Raw genomic sequence first — 19438 nt, 5'->3', positions numbered from 1 at the left:
AGGAGACTGCTCACGCAGTGAGCTCCGCGGCCTCTTCCTAGGCCATGTGACGTCACCGTACATTGGTTGCATGGTCTAGTTACGGCTTAGCCCCACTGAAGTGAAAGGGGCTGGGCTGCCATACCGAGCACTGCCACTATATGATGTACGGCGCTGTGCTTGGAAAGCTGTGCTGTCAGAAAACCTTAAACCGTGAGATTCCCTTACCCCACGTGACTTCCAGGGGTGTGCGCCTCCGCGCAAGCGCAGTACCACGGCAAGGCGCCTTCGCGCAAGCTCAGAACCACGGCATGGGTAAGGTAAAATTACAGTGGGCGGTGACTCATGGACACCGCGCGTGCGCTCTCAGGGGTAAGGAGATCTGACAGTCTTTTGTCTTGTTAAATCTCCTTACCCTCACACTGCGCATGTGCGGATTGATACCAGCCAGTAATGAATCTGAAGCGCGCTGTGTAGTGAGGGTAAGGAGATTTTACAATCCGCGCGGGCGCAGTGTGAGGGTAAGGAGATTTAGCAAGACAAAAGACTCCTCAGATCTCCTTACCCCTGAGAGCGCACGCGCGGTGTCCATGAGTCACCGCTCACTGTAATTTTAACTTACCCATGCCCTGGTACCTCACTTGCGCGGAGGCGCCGTGCCGTGGTACTGCGCCCCCAGATGTCAAGTGGGGGTAAGGTAAGGTTTTCTGACAGAACACCGGCTCTCAGGGGAATGTGGAGGCTACCTGACCAGACCCCCGCCGATCTGATAATGATGACCTATCCTGAGGAAGTGAGCAACGCTTGTAAAACGTATAGAGACACCCAAAAATGGGGCAGATTGGGTGCAGACATTCCATTGCATGCACCTGAATTGGGTTTTGGCAGCCTGTGCACGGATTTCTGCAAACGCCCTTCGGATGAACAGGACAACTGCAGACAATTCTGCACCAAATCTGACGTGTCTGAACATAACCTTGTATCAGCCTGTGTGTGTTTCATTTGTAAGTTGTGCATTTCAATAAAGCAATGGGGAGAAAAAAAAACATGAAAAAAAAAAAAAAAGGCAGGGCTGACGGGGAGGGAGCTCTGAGGCTGCACACAGTCGCACACACATCTGCCTTGGGACTGCAGTGTGATGTATTCATCCTCCAGCTGATCGGCGCTCGCACTGCCTGCCATCTGACAGCCGCCATCACCCCGGGGGGCGCTTTCTTCTCGTTCCCCCTCCGGCTTGTACTTTGCATTGCCGCTCTTCCAACAGAAGATGAACCCCCAGTGTGCCCGCTGTGGCAGAGTCGTGTATCCCACGGAAAAAGTCAACTGCTTGGACAAGGTAATAACTCCGGAGGTTTGAGGGTCTTGTTCAGACGACGCGGAGAGATGGGACAAGACGACGTCCACTTTGCTGCCCTGTGGAACTAGTTACGGGTGCGGGGTGCAGGTGCCCATCGGGGGTGCAGGGCGCAGGTGCCCACCAGGGGGTGCAGAGCTGTACCGACGCAGCAGAGCAGGATTTGGCAAGATTTAACTCTTTGCAGCCGTGTTGCTGCTTGTCCTATGTAAAAAAAACAAGGATAAACCGATGCATGCTTGGTGCCAGGTGACAAGCTCAGCTCTGCTGCGTCTTTAAAGTTGCACGCGATGGGCACAGCATGTTTTAACTGAAAGGGTTAAGGACGATGCCAGAGGAGAGAATACCTGAGCACTTGAGGAGTGACTGCTGCTGGAATGCTTGCAATTAGCAATTTCTTCATACCGTAGGGAGGCGACGGACGCGTACTGGACGGCGGAGGGGAACAACTACTTTCACACTCACGGTTTGGTGCAGATCCGTTCAGATAATACAACTGCATGCGTCCGTTCAGAATGGATCCGTTTGGCTCAGTTTCGTCAGACGGACACCAAAACGCTGCAAAGCGGAACGGAGGCAAACTGATGCATTCTAGGCGGATCCTTTTTCCATTCAGAACGCATTAGGGCAAAACTGATCCGTTTTGGACCGCTTGTCGAGAGCCCTGAACTGATCTCAGAAACGGAACGCCAAAACGCCAGTGTGAAAGATCAGGGCACTGGAAATTAGAGAATGGGCCCCCCACCCCCCGCGATGTCCACTGCTGTGTGTGCACAGTTGTGTAAATGGCTTCTAATCTCTTGTGCAATGTCACCTATGGCTGGGGAAGGAGGGGGGGGGGAAGCTTTTCATCCGAGTGACTGAAAGCAATGCAGAAATGACTTGTCTAGGAAATAAGTGCAATCATCACATACTGACGGCGGACGGCAGGGGTACCGCTGAGCCGTGGAGATGTCAGCTAGAAGGACCTCACACCGGCAGCAATCAGAACGTCGGCTATGAATGGTGGCAAAGTGATAATGAAGCAGCATGCATCATGCTGAGACGAGAACGGCCTTGATGATGATGATGATGATGAGAGTGCTGCTTCCTCCACTGAAGGCTCAGTTTCTATAAGTTTGCTGCCTTCTTATCGGGCTGGCTAATAAAAGAACAACAAATGCGTCAAAACTTGCACAAATGAGGGCAGGCCCCCCCCCCAACAACTCTAAACTTGGAAGATGCTCTTCTGTAAAAACTTAAAGGGATTTTCATACTGATGGTCATCAATATGAGATCTGCAGGGGTCAACTTTCGGCATCACTGTTTGAGGAAGCCCCGTAGCTTTGCGCCCTCCTCACAAAGCACAGCGTGGTCCATTTGATAGCGGCTGCTCAGTCATGGGACTGAGCAGCGTCTAGGCCACGTGACCGACGAATATGACATCACATGGCCTATGAAAAGACCTAGGTGCTCACAGAGGGCCGTGGCCTCCTTAAGGTACTTTCACACTAGCGTTTTTGTTTTCCGGTATTAAGTTCCGTCCTAGGGGCTCAATACCGGAAAAAAAATGATCAGTTTTACCCTAATGCATTCTGAATGGAGAGCATTTAGTTCAGGATGCATCAGTTCAGTCCCTCTTACGTTTTTTTTTGCCGGAGAAAATACCGCAGCATGCTGCAGTTTTCTCTCTGGTCAAAAATACTGATCACTTGGATCCGGCATTAATTTCCATTGAAGTGTATTAGTGCCGGATCCGGCATTAAGTCTTCCAGCAAAACGGACCTGGTTTTGCGGTCTGCGCATGCGCAGACATTTAATAATGTGAAAATAATAAATACCGGATCCGTTTTTTTCCGGATGACAACCGGAAAGACGGATCCGGTATTGCAATGCATTTGTGAGACGTATCCGCATCTAGATCTGTTTCACAAATGCATTTGTTTGCGTCCGGATTTCCAGATCCGGCAGGCAGTTCCGGCGACGGAATATACCCTAAGACAACTGCTCGGCGGGGTGTTGGGAGTTGGACGCCCACCAACCTAATATTGATGATCTATAGTCTGAGGATAAACCAGCAATAGAAAAATCCTGGAAAGCCCTTTAGAAAATGAAGCGCTGTGCCTGTTGGATACGTGATCAGCGGTGAGATCATGTCGGAAGTTATCGTTTACTTGATGAAAAAAAGACACCTGTCCAAAAAGGTCTGAAGGATAAACACAAAACCTTCTCGCCATGGCCAACTACAGACAATTTTGCCCCATAGGGGTCGGGGAAAATGGTCGCCTTCCTGACCTCACATGGCTGTCGAAAAATTTCCCTGGATCAACCGATCAATTAAACCTCATCCATGGAATTCTGACATAGTATCGGCTATTACTACCTACTGGGGTCGGACATTTAAAAGCTTGACTGCTCTGACTGTAAAGAACCCTTTCCTATATTGATATTGAATTGGTTTTCCTAAACCTGTAAAGAAGGTCCTTTGTACAGTTCTTGGAGTGAATCAGGTGCCGGTTCTTTTTACTGAACTTGTGTATATATTTGTATGTTAATAATTCCACCTCTAAGGCATCTTAATCCAATTTTTCCAGCCTCCCATTGCCAGATTAAGTGTGGAGGCCATGACTAAACCCCATATTCAGAATGAGGTGACTAGGGGGTTTATAGAGGAGAGCATTTATTTATTTTTTAAAATTTTTAGCTCTCTTTATATATGCACTAGGGGTCGTCCCATGAAAATTAGTCAGCATTTTGCAAACCAGCACCTGGTTCTGAATACTTTTGTAACTGCATGTAATTAAACATTTTGTATAGATTTCAGTGAATAGCTCAGAGGCTATCTGTAGAGCGCCACCTGCTGTTTGCTCTTTTTGTAAATTCTCTGTCCAGCTCACTGAGGTTGACATCAACGCTCGGTTCCATCCTTCAACAGCCATCAGCTGCAGCAGAAAGGACACACCCCCGAGCTCCCGGCTTGAAATAAATCTAGCTCCGCTATTGGAGCAATGAATGGGAAGATCTCTGGATCCATGTGAGGTACAGGGCTGGAGAGACTGTCATGCACTAGATCAGGCATCCTCAAACTGCAGCCCTCCAGCTGTTGCAAAACTACAACTCCCAGCATGCCCGAACTGCCTACAGGTATCAGACTACAGCAGGGCATTGTGGGAGTTGTAGTTTTACAACAGCTGGAGGGCTGCAGTTTGAGGATGCCTGCCCTAGATTATGTAGGTCTTTCTTTTTCACCTTATTCATGGGATAACCCCTTTAAATGTGTCATCAGACTATGACCTATATTTTAAATCAAGTTTTTGTATTAAACCTACAGTATTCCTAAAGAATTTTCCATGTCACTATATATGTAAAAAAATAATAATCCTAAAACCCTGCAGTATTTCCTCTGCCTACTAGGCTTAATAATAGGCGCCACTTTCTTGGTCTTGGCACCGATCACTTTTCATCAGTCATCTCATTGTCATCACAGATGGAATTACAATGACAGATATCACCTATAGATATATAGCTAGATAACACAGGATCCACAATTCACTATAGGGATGTTCACAGCTTATCTACTCCTCCTCCCTGTACAGTACAATGAGGTCCACCCCTGTCCATTGTGTCTGTGGTCAATGGAGGCTGCTGTAAGGCAGGTCAGGAATGATGGCCACCCCTATAATCCATGTTCAGGAATCGGAATAAAGAAATCTACAATCAGAAAATAGAAACAGATTAGAAAAATGGGATGTGTGTAGCTATCTGGTTTTAACTGGCACAAAAATAAAATAGTTGACACACTCCCTTTAAATCTTGCCTGCTTTTGCAGCTGCCGCTTGACATTGAGTGGTGCTGCTTAGTGTACCGGTAAATAGTTCGCTCAAGTGATGTTATTTCTAGTTAGATATACAGTCACTCTAATACTTTTTCTTATGTGTAGTTTATGTATACGGTATTATAGACTACGTCATGATGGTCATGTCTAGTTGATGTTGGAGGTTGTAGTGGTTTATATCTGCACTGAAAGTAGTAGTTATAGTATGACGGTCATGCCCAGTGTAGTGTCCTGTGTATAAGTTAGATAGAAGTGCATTGTACAACCGCAAAAAGTCCTAGGGAATATTTTTAAGTGCTGGAAAGCCGCCTGAGAGGATGAATATTGAGTGCTGTAGGGAAGCCAGGTGACACTTCTAATTCATGGCGGCACTTGTGTTTACTCAGCAAGTTTATGCAAAGTGAACGAAAGTATCCAGCTGATGCTTCAAAATGCCCTTAGCTTCCAAAAATCTAGACATATGGGTCTAAAAAAGTATTTGCCCCCTTACATATATCCTCAGTGAATCCAGCTGATGCTTCAAAATGCCCCTTAGATTAGCAAAATACAGACATAAGGATATGAAAAGCATTATTTTCCCCCAATTATTGCATATTTATCACAGTTCACAAAATATAACATTAGATAACAGGCACTGAAGTCATTTATGTTGCACTGTTTTCGAATTATTACTGAAGGATCTGAAATGCGTTGTTCCTGCACGAATACCTTGTCTATGTGTCTGGATATGGGCAATTTAAAATAAAAAAGTCTGGAATGGCAGGCGGGGACGGGGATAAGCCTACCTAGCATCACGGGTGACGCTAGGGAGGCTCTCCCCCCATCCCCGCCTGCCATTGGCTGCTCCCTCCCCCCCTCCGACATCGAATGTTTTCATCAAGTAGCAGCGGCAGTGCGGGGAGCCAGGTAAGTATATTCAGTGTGAAGGGCCCGGCATATGGAGGACTTTTTGTAGTCTTGGATAACCCCTTTAAGCTAAAAAAATAATAATAATTTTTTCAATTAGTCTTTATTTAAAAATATGGTGTCCTTTTTTCTGTACAGAGCCGACATGCTCTAGTAGCACCCTTTGGATTTTCAGTCAGACCAGGAGCTGACAGACTCCTTATCTCTGCTCTCTGACCTTATAGACACTCATTATAGCTCAGTTCTTGTCTTACTAAAAGTGTTTATGTCCTCTCAGTAGTTTAGAGATAGGGGTTATTAGCTGACTGGTACAATGTGAAAGGACCACAGAGCTAGAAAAACAGTTTACCCTTTGTGACAGAATGGAGACCACATGGTGACAAGTCACCTTCCTCAAACCACTTTTTCCATCTTTTCTTCTTATGGCAACTAGTGTTTAAAAGGTCCATGTAGGACCGAAACGTCACATATACCGTATTTTTCGCCCTATAAGACGCACCGGCCCATAAGACGCACCTAGGTTTTTGAGGAGGAAAATAAGAAAAAAAATATTTTTAACCAAAAGGTGTGCTTTTGGTGGGTTTTGAACTAATGGTGGTCTGTGCATGACACTATTATGGGGGATCTTTGGATGACGCACTGTTATGGAGGGGATCTGTGGATGGCGCACTGTTATGGAGGGGATCTGTGGATGGCGCACTGTTATGGAGGGGATCTGTGGATGGCGCACTGTTATGGAGGGGATCTGTGGATGGCGCATTGTTATGGAGGGGATCTGTGCATGGCGCACTGTTATGGAGGGGATCTGTGGATGGCGCTGCTATATACGGTGTCATGCAAATGCGGCGGGGCGGTGCGGTCACTGTACTCCGGCCCCACCGCTCACTCACTTCCTTAATGCCTAAACATTTTATAATAATAGCTTTAATTGACGTTCCGATCTCCAGCCCCATCTGTACTACCGTACTTACTAAATGTCCAGAGCAGGGCGGGCGAGCAGCCGGAACTCACTGATGTCACGTGACGTGCCTGCGCCGCCTACTTTATGAATGAAGTAGGCGGCGCAGGCACATAACGTCAGTGAGTGCCGGCCGCCCGCCCTGCTCTGTCTGCTACAGGACATTTAGTAGGTACGGTAGTACAGATGAGGCTGGAGATCGGAACGTCAATTAAAGCTATTATTATAAAATGTTTAAGCAATAAAGCAGTGAGTGAGCGGCGGGGCCGGAGTACAGTGACCACACCGGCCCGCCGCATTTGCATGACACCGGCCCCTCCTCCCTACCCCGTCCAGCTGATACATCGCAGTCTGCAATGTAAAATGGCAGCATTCGCCCCATAAGACGCAGGGGCATTTTCCTCCCACTTTTGGGGGGGAAAAAGTGTGTCTTATGGGACGAAAAATACGGTACATGAATAAGTTGCCTTGCATTTGAAAACCAAATCAAGATCATCACGATACTTCACGTAACTCCTAAGTATTTTATCTTTGCTCATGTTAACAAAGCCGGCGACTGTCGGCGGTGATGTGTGATGCTGGATAATATAGTCGATGCTCTTTACACTGATTAGTGTCATAGCCAAATAATTGGCTCAATTTGTGTAAGAATTTGGCTTCCTAAATTCGTTCCCCTTTGTAACAGGCCATGACCCTTTTTTTTTTTTTTGGGGGGTGGGGTGGTATGTACGCCAGAGTGCTCTAATTGATTTATTAAATCTACTCCACTGATTTTTCATGTAGTATGACCACTTTCAGTCGCCACCTGCGTATGTAGCATCTGATGACGGTAACGAGGTGTTGTCAATATGATCTCTTATTTTCAGGCATTTCCACCAATTTGAAAAACCGCTATAACACTCTTCGTAACATTTTAGGCAGCCATCACCACTTTGCATAACCAGTGTAAGGGTGAATTCACATCAGCGCTTTGGTTTCCGTTTGAAACCTAATAACGGAAAGAAACGGAACGTGACAGAAGGAACTGATCCGTTTATGTTAATGCATATTTGAAACAGATCCGTTATAAAAAGGGAACACATGGCTTCCGTTATTTTCCGTTATTACAACGAATCCGTTGCATAACGATAACCAAAACGCAAATGTGAACCCGGCCTGACCCCAATCTCGGAGCCCTCAGAAACAATTCATCATAGCATGGGCTAATTACAAGTTCCTGCCACATCCGCATCAATAGACAGAATTCATATGACCTGTTATTTGGGCAGTATATGGCAGTTTTTATTTGGCTCCTGGTGTTGGCGGCATTATTTGCACACTGCATTGTCATGGAGCTCTATATTAGCAATAAGAAGTTTACTACTACTAGTTATTTGGGTAGTATTATAAGTTTATGCAACCTATTAGTTGACTTGGTTTGTACCAAGTTTTTGTGCATGTGGGTGCATGTTAGCCTTACCCTTACCCACTGAGCCCCTCCCCTCCATCACTAAGCCCCTCCCCTCCATCACTTAGCCACGCCATTGTAATAAAGTGTTTAATAAATTTGGTGCAAGTCAAATGTGCCAGAATTATAGCTCATTAGTGCATCTGTCCCACTGTTATTTAGTCGGTACGTAGCGGTTTTATATGAGCAGTGTGTAGTAGTACTATTCAGAAACTGCTAGCTTTGCTCTCGGTACATGTTTACAGCATTAAGATTGTTTGACTATATGCGGTCTTATATTGTAATTGTTGTGTAATTTCGATGTCGTATCTGTAGCTTGATTTTATTTTTTATTTTTATTTTTTTTGTGGACCTTTTTGACCCTTTTATTTTTAATAAAAGAGGGAGGGGGACGGTGAACAGTGTTTGGCCCAGAGAGCTTCCACTCCTTCAGTGCTGCACTCCTAGTTACTAAGACTTGGTAATGATAAATTGCTTTTATCTATAATTACATTTAGCCTCATATTTGCTAAAAAAAATATTTTTCTTTCCAGATGATTACAGCAAACTACCTAAAAATAAATCCTCTCAAATTCTCTACAGGAAATCAGTGGCATCCCCCCTGTGATAAAATAACTAGAACAAATATTCAGCCCCCCCCCCCTCTTGTGACCGTTCTCAAACTCCTCCACCTGACCCATCCCTGCCTGGTGCAGTGAAATATGCAGCCTCTGTCAGCACTTTCAGATAGGAAGGAGATATCTCAGAGAAGTTAAAACAGATGGATATTGATCTATGAATAGATACACTACATGGAGAAAATGATTGGGGCCTACAGGACATCCCATTCTAAATACTTAGGCATTCATATGGACTTGGTTCCCCTTCTGCTCTTTTGAGAAGGCTTTCTACAAGATTTTGGATTGTGTCTGTAGGAACTTGTGTTCGTTAATCTAGAAGAGCATTTATGAGGTCAGACACTGATGTTGGGTGAGAAGGCCTGGCTCACAATCTCCATTGTAGTTAATCGAAAGGTGTTGGATAAGGTTGAGGACAGTGCTCTGTGTGGGCCATTTCTTCCAAGCCAAACTCACCCGACCATTCCCTTAAGGGCCTTGCTTTGAGCACTGGGGCACTGTCATGCTGGAAAAGGAAAGGATCTTCCCCAAACTGTTTCCACGAAGTTGGAAGCATACAATTGTTCAACTATGCTGAACCATAAAGATTCCCCTTCACTGGAACTAAAGGGTCCCTGAAAAACACACCATAAAATTTTTCCTCCTCCACCACACTTTACAGCTGGCACAATGCAGTCAGGTAGGTAACATTCTCCTGCCTTTTGCCAAACCCAGACCATCAGACCACCAGAAGTGTGATTGGTCACTCCACAGGACACGTTTCCACTGCTCCAGAGTCCAGTGGCGGCGTACTTTACACCACTCCATCAGACTGAGCATTGTGCTTGTGCAACAGGCAGCCTCCCCCAGGGCCCTCTGTCGCGTCCTAGTGTAGGAAATGCAGAGTGGTATGTTGTGGCATAAAATGTCTCTTTATGTGCTCCTCACGGTGCTTCTACATGGATACGTCTGGACCCCAGACTATGGCTCCGAAGCAATAAATAGGGTGAATAATTGAAGGATTTGAAGAAATAACTTGATTCTAGACCTTGAGATGAAGTTCAATGGCGGCTTTACTTGAATAAACGTTTCTCCAAACAGTTTTCAGGCTTTGTCTTGGTTTCAGCAGGCTTTAGCATAAAACTGGCAGGCAAACTCAACTATGCTATATCTCTGTTTCTCTCTGACTCTGCTGCTGTACTGTTAGGCTGGCTGTATAACTCAGCTTCTTCTTTATGCTGCACTTCTTCTTTGTAGTCTGACTCTAGATTATGCCAGGGAACTTTCCTCCTGGCTCCTGAGGTTCTAAGCTTTGGCCTCCATGGCCAGCACAGTTCAGGGTGCTTTGGCTGGCGCGGGCACGTCCAGCAGAGAAGTGCCCTTGCACACCCTTCCCCTGTCTAGGGAAGACATAAACTGGAACTAACTGGTCCCACCCTTCCTGCAGGAAGTAGGACTAGCCCACTTCTCTCTAGAGGGGGGGTTAGAATGGAATGGTAAGTTCCATTCTATCTAAGATAGCTCTGCTGTGTTTGCTGCCACCTGCTGGTGAACCAGGCACATTACATGACCAAAACAGTTGCAAAAAGATTAGGAATGCACAGGGTATAGGACCGATATACATAAGATGACATTATATTAGACCATTACAGATAGTAGCAGGGTGCAGTAGTGGTAACACCACTCTAGGGTGTTACACTTGGTGATTTAAAGTTTGCATGCAGCTGCTCGGCCATGAAAACCCATGCCATGAAGCTCCTGGGACATCACAGTTTTTCTGCAGATGTTAGTACCAGAGGAGATTTAGACTTTGCAGAGCATTGGTGACTTTTATGCACTATGCGCCTCAGCACTCAGCGACCCCACTCTGTAACTTTACGTGGTCTACACTTTGTGGCTGAGTTGCTGTGGTTCCTGAACGCTTCCACTTTGCAATCATACAACTCACAGGTGATGGTGGAATATCCAGGAGAGAAGACATTTCAAGAAGTATCTTGTGGCAGTGGTGACATCCTATTACAGGAATTCAGACAGATCTTTAGAGTGACCCATTCTTTCACAAATGTCTGTTAAGGCAGACTGCATAGGGGATGGATTTTATACACCTGTGGCAATGGCGCTGAATGAAATACCTGGGTTCAATGTGTCCCAATACTTTTCTCCCTATAGTGTATATGTGATATTGATCAGATAAATGTTAAAACAGCCTTAGGGACCAATTGATGATAACAGCATGTTATTTGCTGCGCATTACCTGCCTTTACATGTGGCAATTATCTTCGGTGTGGGGACAGTTTTCATGTGCTATAAGCATATCCCCTATTTAAAAAATTATGATTTTTAATGTAACATAAAAGGTGGGATTACCTGGCAAACCAGTGTTTGATTGTTTGCCAAGCGATCTGGTACAAGTTTACACGAAGCAATGATCAGAGACAAAAGTTTTTTGTTCCCAATCATAGGCTCCTTTAGGGTACGACCACACAGCATGGTCGTGTCGCGGTCTGCATTGCTAATGGCCATGGGGTATTGAAGGTGCTGCATGGCTATTAATAGAGATGAGCGAATCGTATCCCACAAAATTGAATTCGATTTGAATTTCAGGGTAAATTCGATTCGTCTCGAAACCAAATTTCCTCGTGCTTCGTGCCGGCCAATCGATTTATCCTGAAATAGTGTAAGAAACTAAAAAATTCACTTACCTCCTTAACTTGCTCTCAACGGACCGCCAGCCTCCATCTTGATTTTAGATCTCGTCCGAAATCCCGTGCGTGGTGATGCATGACGTCCCAGCGTGATAACGTACTCTTGCGCGAGATTTTGCTCCATATTTTCAAGCAAGATGGCGGCCGGCCCGTCACGAGCAAATGCGTAAATTAGATACCAAACTTACCATTGCTTACTTGGACTGGTGGGTAAGGCCATGTGATAGGACACACATCATGGGGTACAGTACTCTGGGAAGGCACAGTTTAGCATCTATGGCATACAAACCTTCCTGATTCTTCTCGGCCTTTCTTCTTACCCACTCTTTCTCTTCTGATTTAGGAACTTATTTCTGCAACTTCTGGAGGAGGGTTAGATCCACCTCCCCTTTTTTTATGTGCCATTACGGGAGGAGGTAACAGAGCAGCCTGCTTGGCAGCAGCATCTGCCCTATGGTTCCCTTCAGCCTCCTTTGTTTGCTCTTTGGTGTAGGCCTGTACCTTGACAATGGCCACCATCATCTTAGGCAATTCTAATGCTCTAAATAACTGAGCTACAGATTCTGCATTTTTGATAGGCTTACGCGAGGATCCCACAAAGTCCCTGCTTCTCCAAATGGGACAATAGTCATGTGCTATGCCAAAAGCATATCGGCAGTCAGTGTAAATGTTTACAGTCTGACCCTCAGCCACTATACATGCCTCAGTGAGTGCCTTCAACTCCTGTCCTGACCTCAGACCATTTATCGTATTGCACGTACTTCACCAGACCTGATCTTGGCTTGATCCTGACTACTATTCTGCCTGATCCCTCTGTGCCTTGCACTGGTGTCTCTGACCCCCTTGGGTCAGCTGCCAACCATACAGAGACTAATTCAGGAGGTAGCAGCCTGTGGCATCCTTTCAGCGAAGTCAAGATCCCTTTATAAGGATTTAAGGGTGTAAATAAGGAAACTGCCAGGATAATAACCTTAGAATTAGCCCAAAGTCAAATATATTACTTGACGGCAGTAACATCAATGATCTTTTGTATATGGGGAAAAATTATCACTACTGCGATCAATAGTCCCCATACAGATTAGTTGTTTCTACTGAGTAGAAACAATGATTTTGGGTGCCACACCAACAATCATTCCCTCCAATGAAAAATCATTTGCTGGTTCACTTGGTGATCAACAACACATTTACACAGGGCAGTTACCAGGAAAGAGGTTTTGAATCACATGACCCGTCACGTGCCTAGAGTGGGTGGGATTATCGGTGGTCCAGATATGGTAAATAGGGCTACCTGGACACCGACCAGTTTGCTGCCACACGCACTATGATGGAGGCCCCACCGCATTTTTTCCAGTATCTTTCGCTACATGCTTACCGGTAGTAAGGGCTTATTGTATGGACTCTAGGGGAAGAGACCCAGCATTGGACTCCCCCGCCACTCCTCCTCACCCTTCCATTCTTCCAGTCACCACTAGACTACAGGACGCCCCATGCTAAGACTGTTGCTTTTTATTCTGAGCACGTCGTGCATCACTTTTATTCTAATTGATACCTTATTATGGGCTAATATTTTACATGAAGTATCTATTGTATTAAGAAGGTCACCCTTTATTATTTTGGTTTGTCTAAAGCTCCCCCAGGTTTTATATATGCCCATATGCATTCCTTATCCATCAGCTATAATGAGCTTGTTTTTAAGTAGTCCTTGAAATGGTGTTGTGTAAACTTTTTGATAACCAGCTGAATTGGAAAACTCTCTGTGCAGCGTCCATTCGGCATGGGTTTGTAACCTGATTACGTGAAATAGAAATCTTTGTATCCTGAGGGAGAGGAATCTTCACAGCGCGATTACAATCATTCCCCTTTTATGTATTAATGGATAGAAGTAATTCCTGGCGAGAAGTAATTACTCCTGTGGAATATAATCCCATTCTGATAGAAACAAACCTATCAATTAAGTCCGCCACTGTTATAACTAATAGTTTCCCACTCATTATGCTCAATTATTTGTCACGTCCGATGTGACTTGAATGTTACCTTTAGAATGAGTAAAGCGTGTAATTTAATTGCTTTGTACATCTTCAGCATTCATTAAGAGAATTTGCATATGTAAGTAGACCTTGAAATTTGTTCGGTCTGGGGATTTTGTTCCTTGTATGTTTGAAGTTAAGCTTTCGGGGATAGTGGGTAATGAAATATTTACTGAATGCTAAAGTAACTGCGGAAATTGGTAAAATATATTGTTGAGCTGAGGACCGCACAGTGATATGAAGTAAGAAACGTAGTAATAGTTGTTGCAATACACAGCTCGTTACTAGGGTATATATAGAAAGGCAAGATCTGGACTGCCATGAAAGGGGTTGTCTCAATAAAATAATCCATTATACAATTTTTATACGCCCTATTTTAGGGTATATGTATGTCATTGAGGTGGGCCTCCTGTGTCTAATAAAGAGTGAATCTCACTCTGGCAGTCTAGTCTCGAAATAATCAGTGATTCATTAGAAAGACACTTGTGCATATAATATTAGTTTAAAGACTGTGTAGACCTTTGGGGACAATATTTTAATATTACTGAATTGTACGCATTTTGAGTTAAAAAAAAACTTTTTCAGTTGGTCTTTGTTAAAAATGTTGAGCCAATTTCTCTGTACAGCCTTGAGATTCTGTTGTAGCAGGCTCTGTATTTTTACTGTGTTCCGTCAGGCGGTTCCTCATCTCTGATCTCTGAGCTAATAAACACTCGTTATAGCTCAATTCTTATCTTACTGTTAAAAATGTGGCTCAAATAAGCGTTTTTTTTTTTTTAGATATTAGTAATTTACATATTAAATGACCGGCACAAAGTGAAAGTACGATTCACACAGCTAGACAGTTAACCCTTTGTGACAGAACAGCTGAATCTTTTTAATAAAGGCAAGTTTAAAAAAATGATTTTTAGCCCCAAATAAGTAAAATGCAGTCAAAAAAAAATTGCCCCCAAAGGTGTACGTAGCCTTTAACCTTCCCCCATCTTGTCCAAACAATATCAGCTAAGGGTTTTGCTTAGGTAGGGTACTGACTCTCCTTAAAGAGATCATCTTTGGATCAAGACTTATTGGCTATGCTCCATGGGAAAACAATATGCAAAGAGTTATCTCCCAAGGAAAGAGAACCATCTTGTTAGCGCCACCTTGTGGAAGTGGCTCCCAATGACTCAAAATCCAACTTTTTATCAAGCCTTGGGACATGACAAGGGAAAATTGCAAAGCCAAATATCCATTATTTAAAGGGCATCTGTCAGAAGGACCAACCATATTAAACCATGTATAATGCCTAGTAGGGCTGAGCCTGCTCATCAAAACCATACTTCCCCCCCCCCCCCCCCCGATCCCATGCTGTGTTTAGGAGAGAGAAGTAATTTTAGAAATATGCAAATTAAGTATTAAGTACCACTTGGTGAACCTTAGCTCCTCCTGGTTGCTTTCCTGGACACTCCCCCTTTTACTTTATGGACAGTGCAAGGCATACAGGTAGAAGAGGTAGTGTCCAGGGAAGCAGAGAGGAGGAGCTGTGGTGGATAGTAATAGATAGGAACCGCCCTCAGTACACTTGCGCTCTAATTTGTATATTTTTGGGAAACATTTATGCAGTGTGCTGTCAGCCAACTGCAAAAAGAGTTGATGTAATTGGCTTGTGTATTCCCTTCCCAAGGGAGAGAAACAGTTCGAAGTTCTCTGGGAATGATTTAGCAGGACTGGTTGCCACCACTTGCAGAGCTGCCTGATGATGGTGTGATTGTGTCTACAATATGCCATCATGGCTGAGCAGCCTGACAGGAATGCATACCAATGTGTGGTATATGCAAGTGCAGGAGCGTGGTATGCAGCGAGGCCATGCCCCCTCACCCCTTAGGAAACACTGCACGTGGAGACAAACAATCCTGCTCATATGATAATACAGGTTGCTTTCGGCCATTTTAAATCGTTCCCGGAGAACACCTTTTAATCAGCCAGCTCTCATGCTCGGTTGCTATGTAAGTTGCTAGGGGTGAGCTGGCTCCACCCCTGTCTGGCAGAAGCTGTTGTGTAGTTAGTGAGTGAGCAGTGTGTGATGCTGGAGTCTGGAGTTGGGGAGCCATCTAGAGAGGGAGCAACAGAAAGCAGAAAATAAAGAGAGGTATAGCAGCCTGTGAGCTAAAAACAGCCTCTGAGAGAGAAACAGAACTTAAAGGGGTTATTCAACCCAAAAGCCCAGGCCCCTCAGACAGATTGTACTACCTGGCCCCACGTCTCTTCTGATGCCCGCACGGCCGGTGCTGCATCTCCCCATTGCGTGGATCAAAACATTAAAGAGGACCTTTCACTAGAATAAAAAATCTAAACTAACTATACAGACCCCAGGGACCCCCCTGCACTTACTGTTATACCTGGGCTCCGCTCCGTTCTCCCGGTATAGCCTCCGGTATCGTCATATGTTAGGCTCCACCCAGTGGAACCTGCCGGTGTCTCCTTCTCCCATGCTGTAGCGCTGGCCAATCGCAGCGCTCAGCTCATAGCCTGAGAATGGGAGAAGGAGACACCGGCAGGTTCCACTGGGTGGAGCCTAACATATGAAGATACCGGAGGCAAGAACGGGAGAACGGAGCGGCGCCCAGGTATAACAGTAAGTGCAGGGAGATCCCTGGGCGCCGCTCTCCATGTCTGTATAGTTAGTTTGGATTTTTTATTCTAGTGAAAGGTCCTCTTTAAGCGATGGGAAGCCTCCCTAGCATCGCGGGTGACGCTAGTAGTGTTGAGCGCGAATATTCGAATTGCGAATTTTTTTCTCGAATATCGCAATTTCGAGATTTCGCGAATATTTAGAATATTGTTCTATATATTCGCGAATTCGAATATTCTTTTTTTTTTTTTTATTATTATATTTTTTTCTTTCCCACTTCTCTAAAGTTGTTCTTACCTGTCCTTTGGATTCCTGGCTTCCTGGCTGCTCCAGTCAGTGGCGTTTTCAACTTACTGCTATATTCCATATTAGCTAAATTACAATCTAATCTATATGTGTATTTTACGAAATTTCGCAATAGTCGAAATTGCGATGCGAGTAATATAACACGAAATAATCGCATGAAGATTTCAATTTAGCACTGCTATATTCCATATTCTAGCCTAATATGGAATATAGCTGTGCTAAGTTAGCACTGCTCTATTCCACACTAGGCTAGAATATGGAATATAGCAGTGCTAAGTTGAAATCTTCATGCGATTATTTCGTATTATATTACTCGCATCGCAATTTCGGCTTTTGAAAATGTTCTTAATATTGCTCTAACTTCGTCTTTTAGAATATTACGAATATTCTAAAAGACGAAGTTAGAGCAATATTACGAAATTTCGTAAAATACACATAGATTGTATTTAAGCTAATATACTGCTATAGTAATATTTTTTAATAGTGTACATATTTTACAAAACTTAAGTTCAGAAGAGGCAAAAAAAAATTAGAGGAAAAAAAAGGGATTATAGCACTATATTAGCTAAATTACAATCTATATGTGTATTTTACGAAATTTCGTAATATTGCTCTAACTTCTTCTTTTAGAATATTCGTAATATTCTAAGAGACGAAGTTAGAGCAATATCACGAAATTTCGTAAAATACACATATTAGCCTAGCCATAGTCAATTAGCATAGGAACGTTGCCTTATACTATCAAGATAAATAATCGCAATACGCGAAAAAAAATCGCATATTATTCGCGATAATTGGAATAATTACGAATATTCGATTTCGACGAATATAACACGAATATTCATTCGAATATTCGCGAAATATCACGAAATCGAATATGGCACCTCCCGCTCATCACTAGACGCTAGTGAGGCTCGTTCACGTCGCGGCCTGCCATTGGCTGCCTCCTCCATCGCTGGATGTTTTGATCTGTGTGATGGGGAGATGCAGTGGCGGCTGTGCGGGGCATCAGAAGCGACACTGGTACGAGGGAGCGAGGTAAGTACCATCTGTGTGAGGGGCCTGGGCATTTGGGGGGGGGGCATTTTTGAGGTTGGATAACCCTTTTAAGAGATGATAGAGCGGACATTACAAAGGGAGGGTGCTGGAAAATGCAAGCTAGTGAAAAGGTTACATATATATGATTATTTTTGACTTCACTGCACTGAGGTTGGGGTGACAAGCTTTAGGCGCCTGACTACACTTAAGAGACAGAATGGCCAACTGTTACAAAATTGCCCCCGCAGAGGGTTCTGCAACAATACTGATGAACTAGAGAAAATACAGCATTGTAGTGCCACATTTGTGAGAGAAACAGAATTATTGAGATAGAGAAATTGCAAGCCTTTGGCCGGATGAGAGGCTGCATTGTTTATCTGTAAAGAGAGTCGGAGGGGACTAGTAAACTGTCGACCCTTTCATACACATGAGGGTCATTTACTATGCTGAAATACACCTAAATTTGGCGTATTTCTGGCGCAGATAGCGGTGCAATGGTTTGTTGCGCCGCTATCTGCTATTTTGCCCTACTTATGCCAGGTCTAAAATTGTGGGCATGGCGTGAGTGGGGAAAGGGACGGGCCAGCAGGTCTGTCTCATTCACCATTTTCTACGCCTGGTTTAGGTCGTATATTTAGAACCGGTGCCTCTTCATAACTTCCACTGCCATAATAATAAATGTGCCCCATAGCCTTTGACGAAATTGCCTAAAACCCCTGTAAAGACTGTGCTAATGTTTAGAAGTGCCTGTGTCAACCACCATATTGCCTCAGTAAAGTACAGTGAATTCTTTGCACCAAGATCTGCCATTCTACCCCATTGTATTGTGCGACCGCTCACTATTCGAGTTCCCTGTCTTGCACCTTTAAACTTATCTATACCAAGAGTACCTACCTAACATAACGCAGGAGCCCCAAAGCCAGGGAATGCCCCAAAGGAAAGAAAAGATGGGCCCTTCCCATTACTGCATGACCCCCAGGGAGAGCTGGTGTGGGGAGCTCCACCGTGAGTACAACTACCTCCATCATTGCTACCATTACTCCCATCCTCTATCCTACACCCTTCCTGGGCATGCTGCATTTATTTCTCCTAGGCATAGCAATGGATCAGGTGGGGGAGGTATGGTTTTAATCAGCAGGGTCTGCCCTACCAGGAGTTAGGGAAGGTTTAATAGGTTGATCCTGCTGATAGATGCCTTTTAACTCAGACAACCTCTTTTACACCTAGACCTATAAAGAACCAAATTTAGATCAGCAAAGAGTTGACTACTGGTAGGACATTCTAGGATTGTATTGACTGAGAAGTTGCTCGTCTCTGTATAATGGTATATGAAACGCTGCGCAGACGTGTGTTTTCTACTGTAACAATATTTGCTCTCCGGTTTGATCCCAAGTAAATTGCATTCTCCTCAAACACCAGCTCTTGAGAGAACCTCTCTGTGAATGACAGCTCTGGGCACATTTATTCCAGAAGGTGCGAATATTTCATATGTATTGTGCAAATCATGCCCGAACATCAGAATCTTTCTCACACCTGGTGATATCTTAAAGGGTTGGTTAAGTCGCCAGCTCATAATTGCTGTTACTTTCCTGCTCTTTTCTTGTGCGTTAAACAATTAGTCTCCAGTCTCTTCTACTACAGCCATGGGTTGAATGGAGCAATTATCACAATAATAAAGCCATGAACATGACTTTAGA

At 44.3% G+C, this 19438-nt stretch overlaps 1 protein-coding gene across 1 annotated transcript in view; it reads left to right on the top strand.

The window, feature by feature from the left end:
* Positions 1-1091: 1091 nt before the first annotated feature.
* The window catches only part of LOC122938274 (LIM zinc-binding domain-containing Nebulette-like), a 110525-nt gene continuing 92178 nt past the window's right edge, over positions 1092-19438 (top strand). Inside the window, exon 1 of the mRNA XM_044293673.1 lies at positions 1092-1315. Coding sequence (XP_044149608.1) covers positions 1247-1315 — 69 coding nt within the window. The 5' untranslated portion in view covers positions 1092-1246. The remainder of the gene's footprint in view (positions 1316-19438) is intronic.

Source organism: Bufo gargarizans, chromosome 5 (genome assembly GCF_014858855.1).
Source record: "Bufo gargarizans isolate SCDJY-AF-19 chromosome 5, ASM1485885v1, whole genome shotgun sequence".
NCBI lineage: Eukaryota > Metazoa > Chordata > Amphibia > Anura > Bufonidae > Bufo > Bufo gargarizans.
This window is presented reverse-complemented; position numbering and strand designations above follow the sequence as displayed.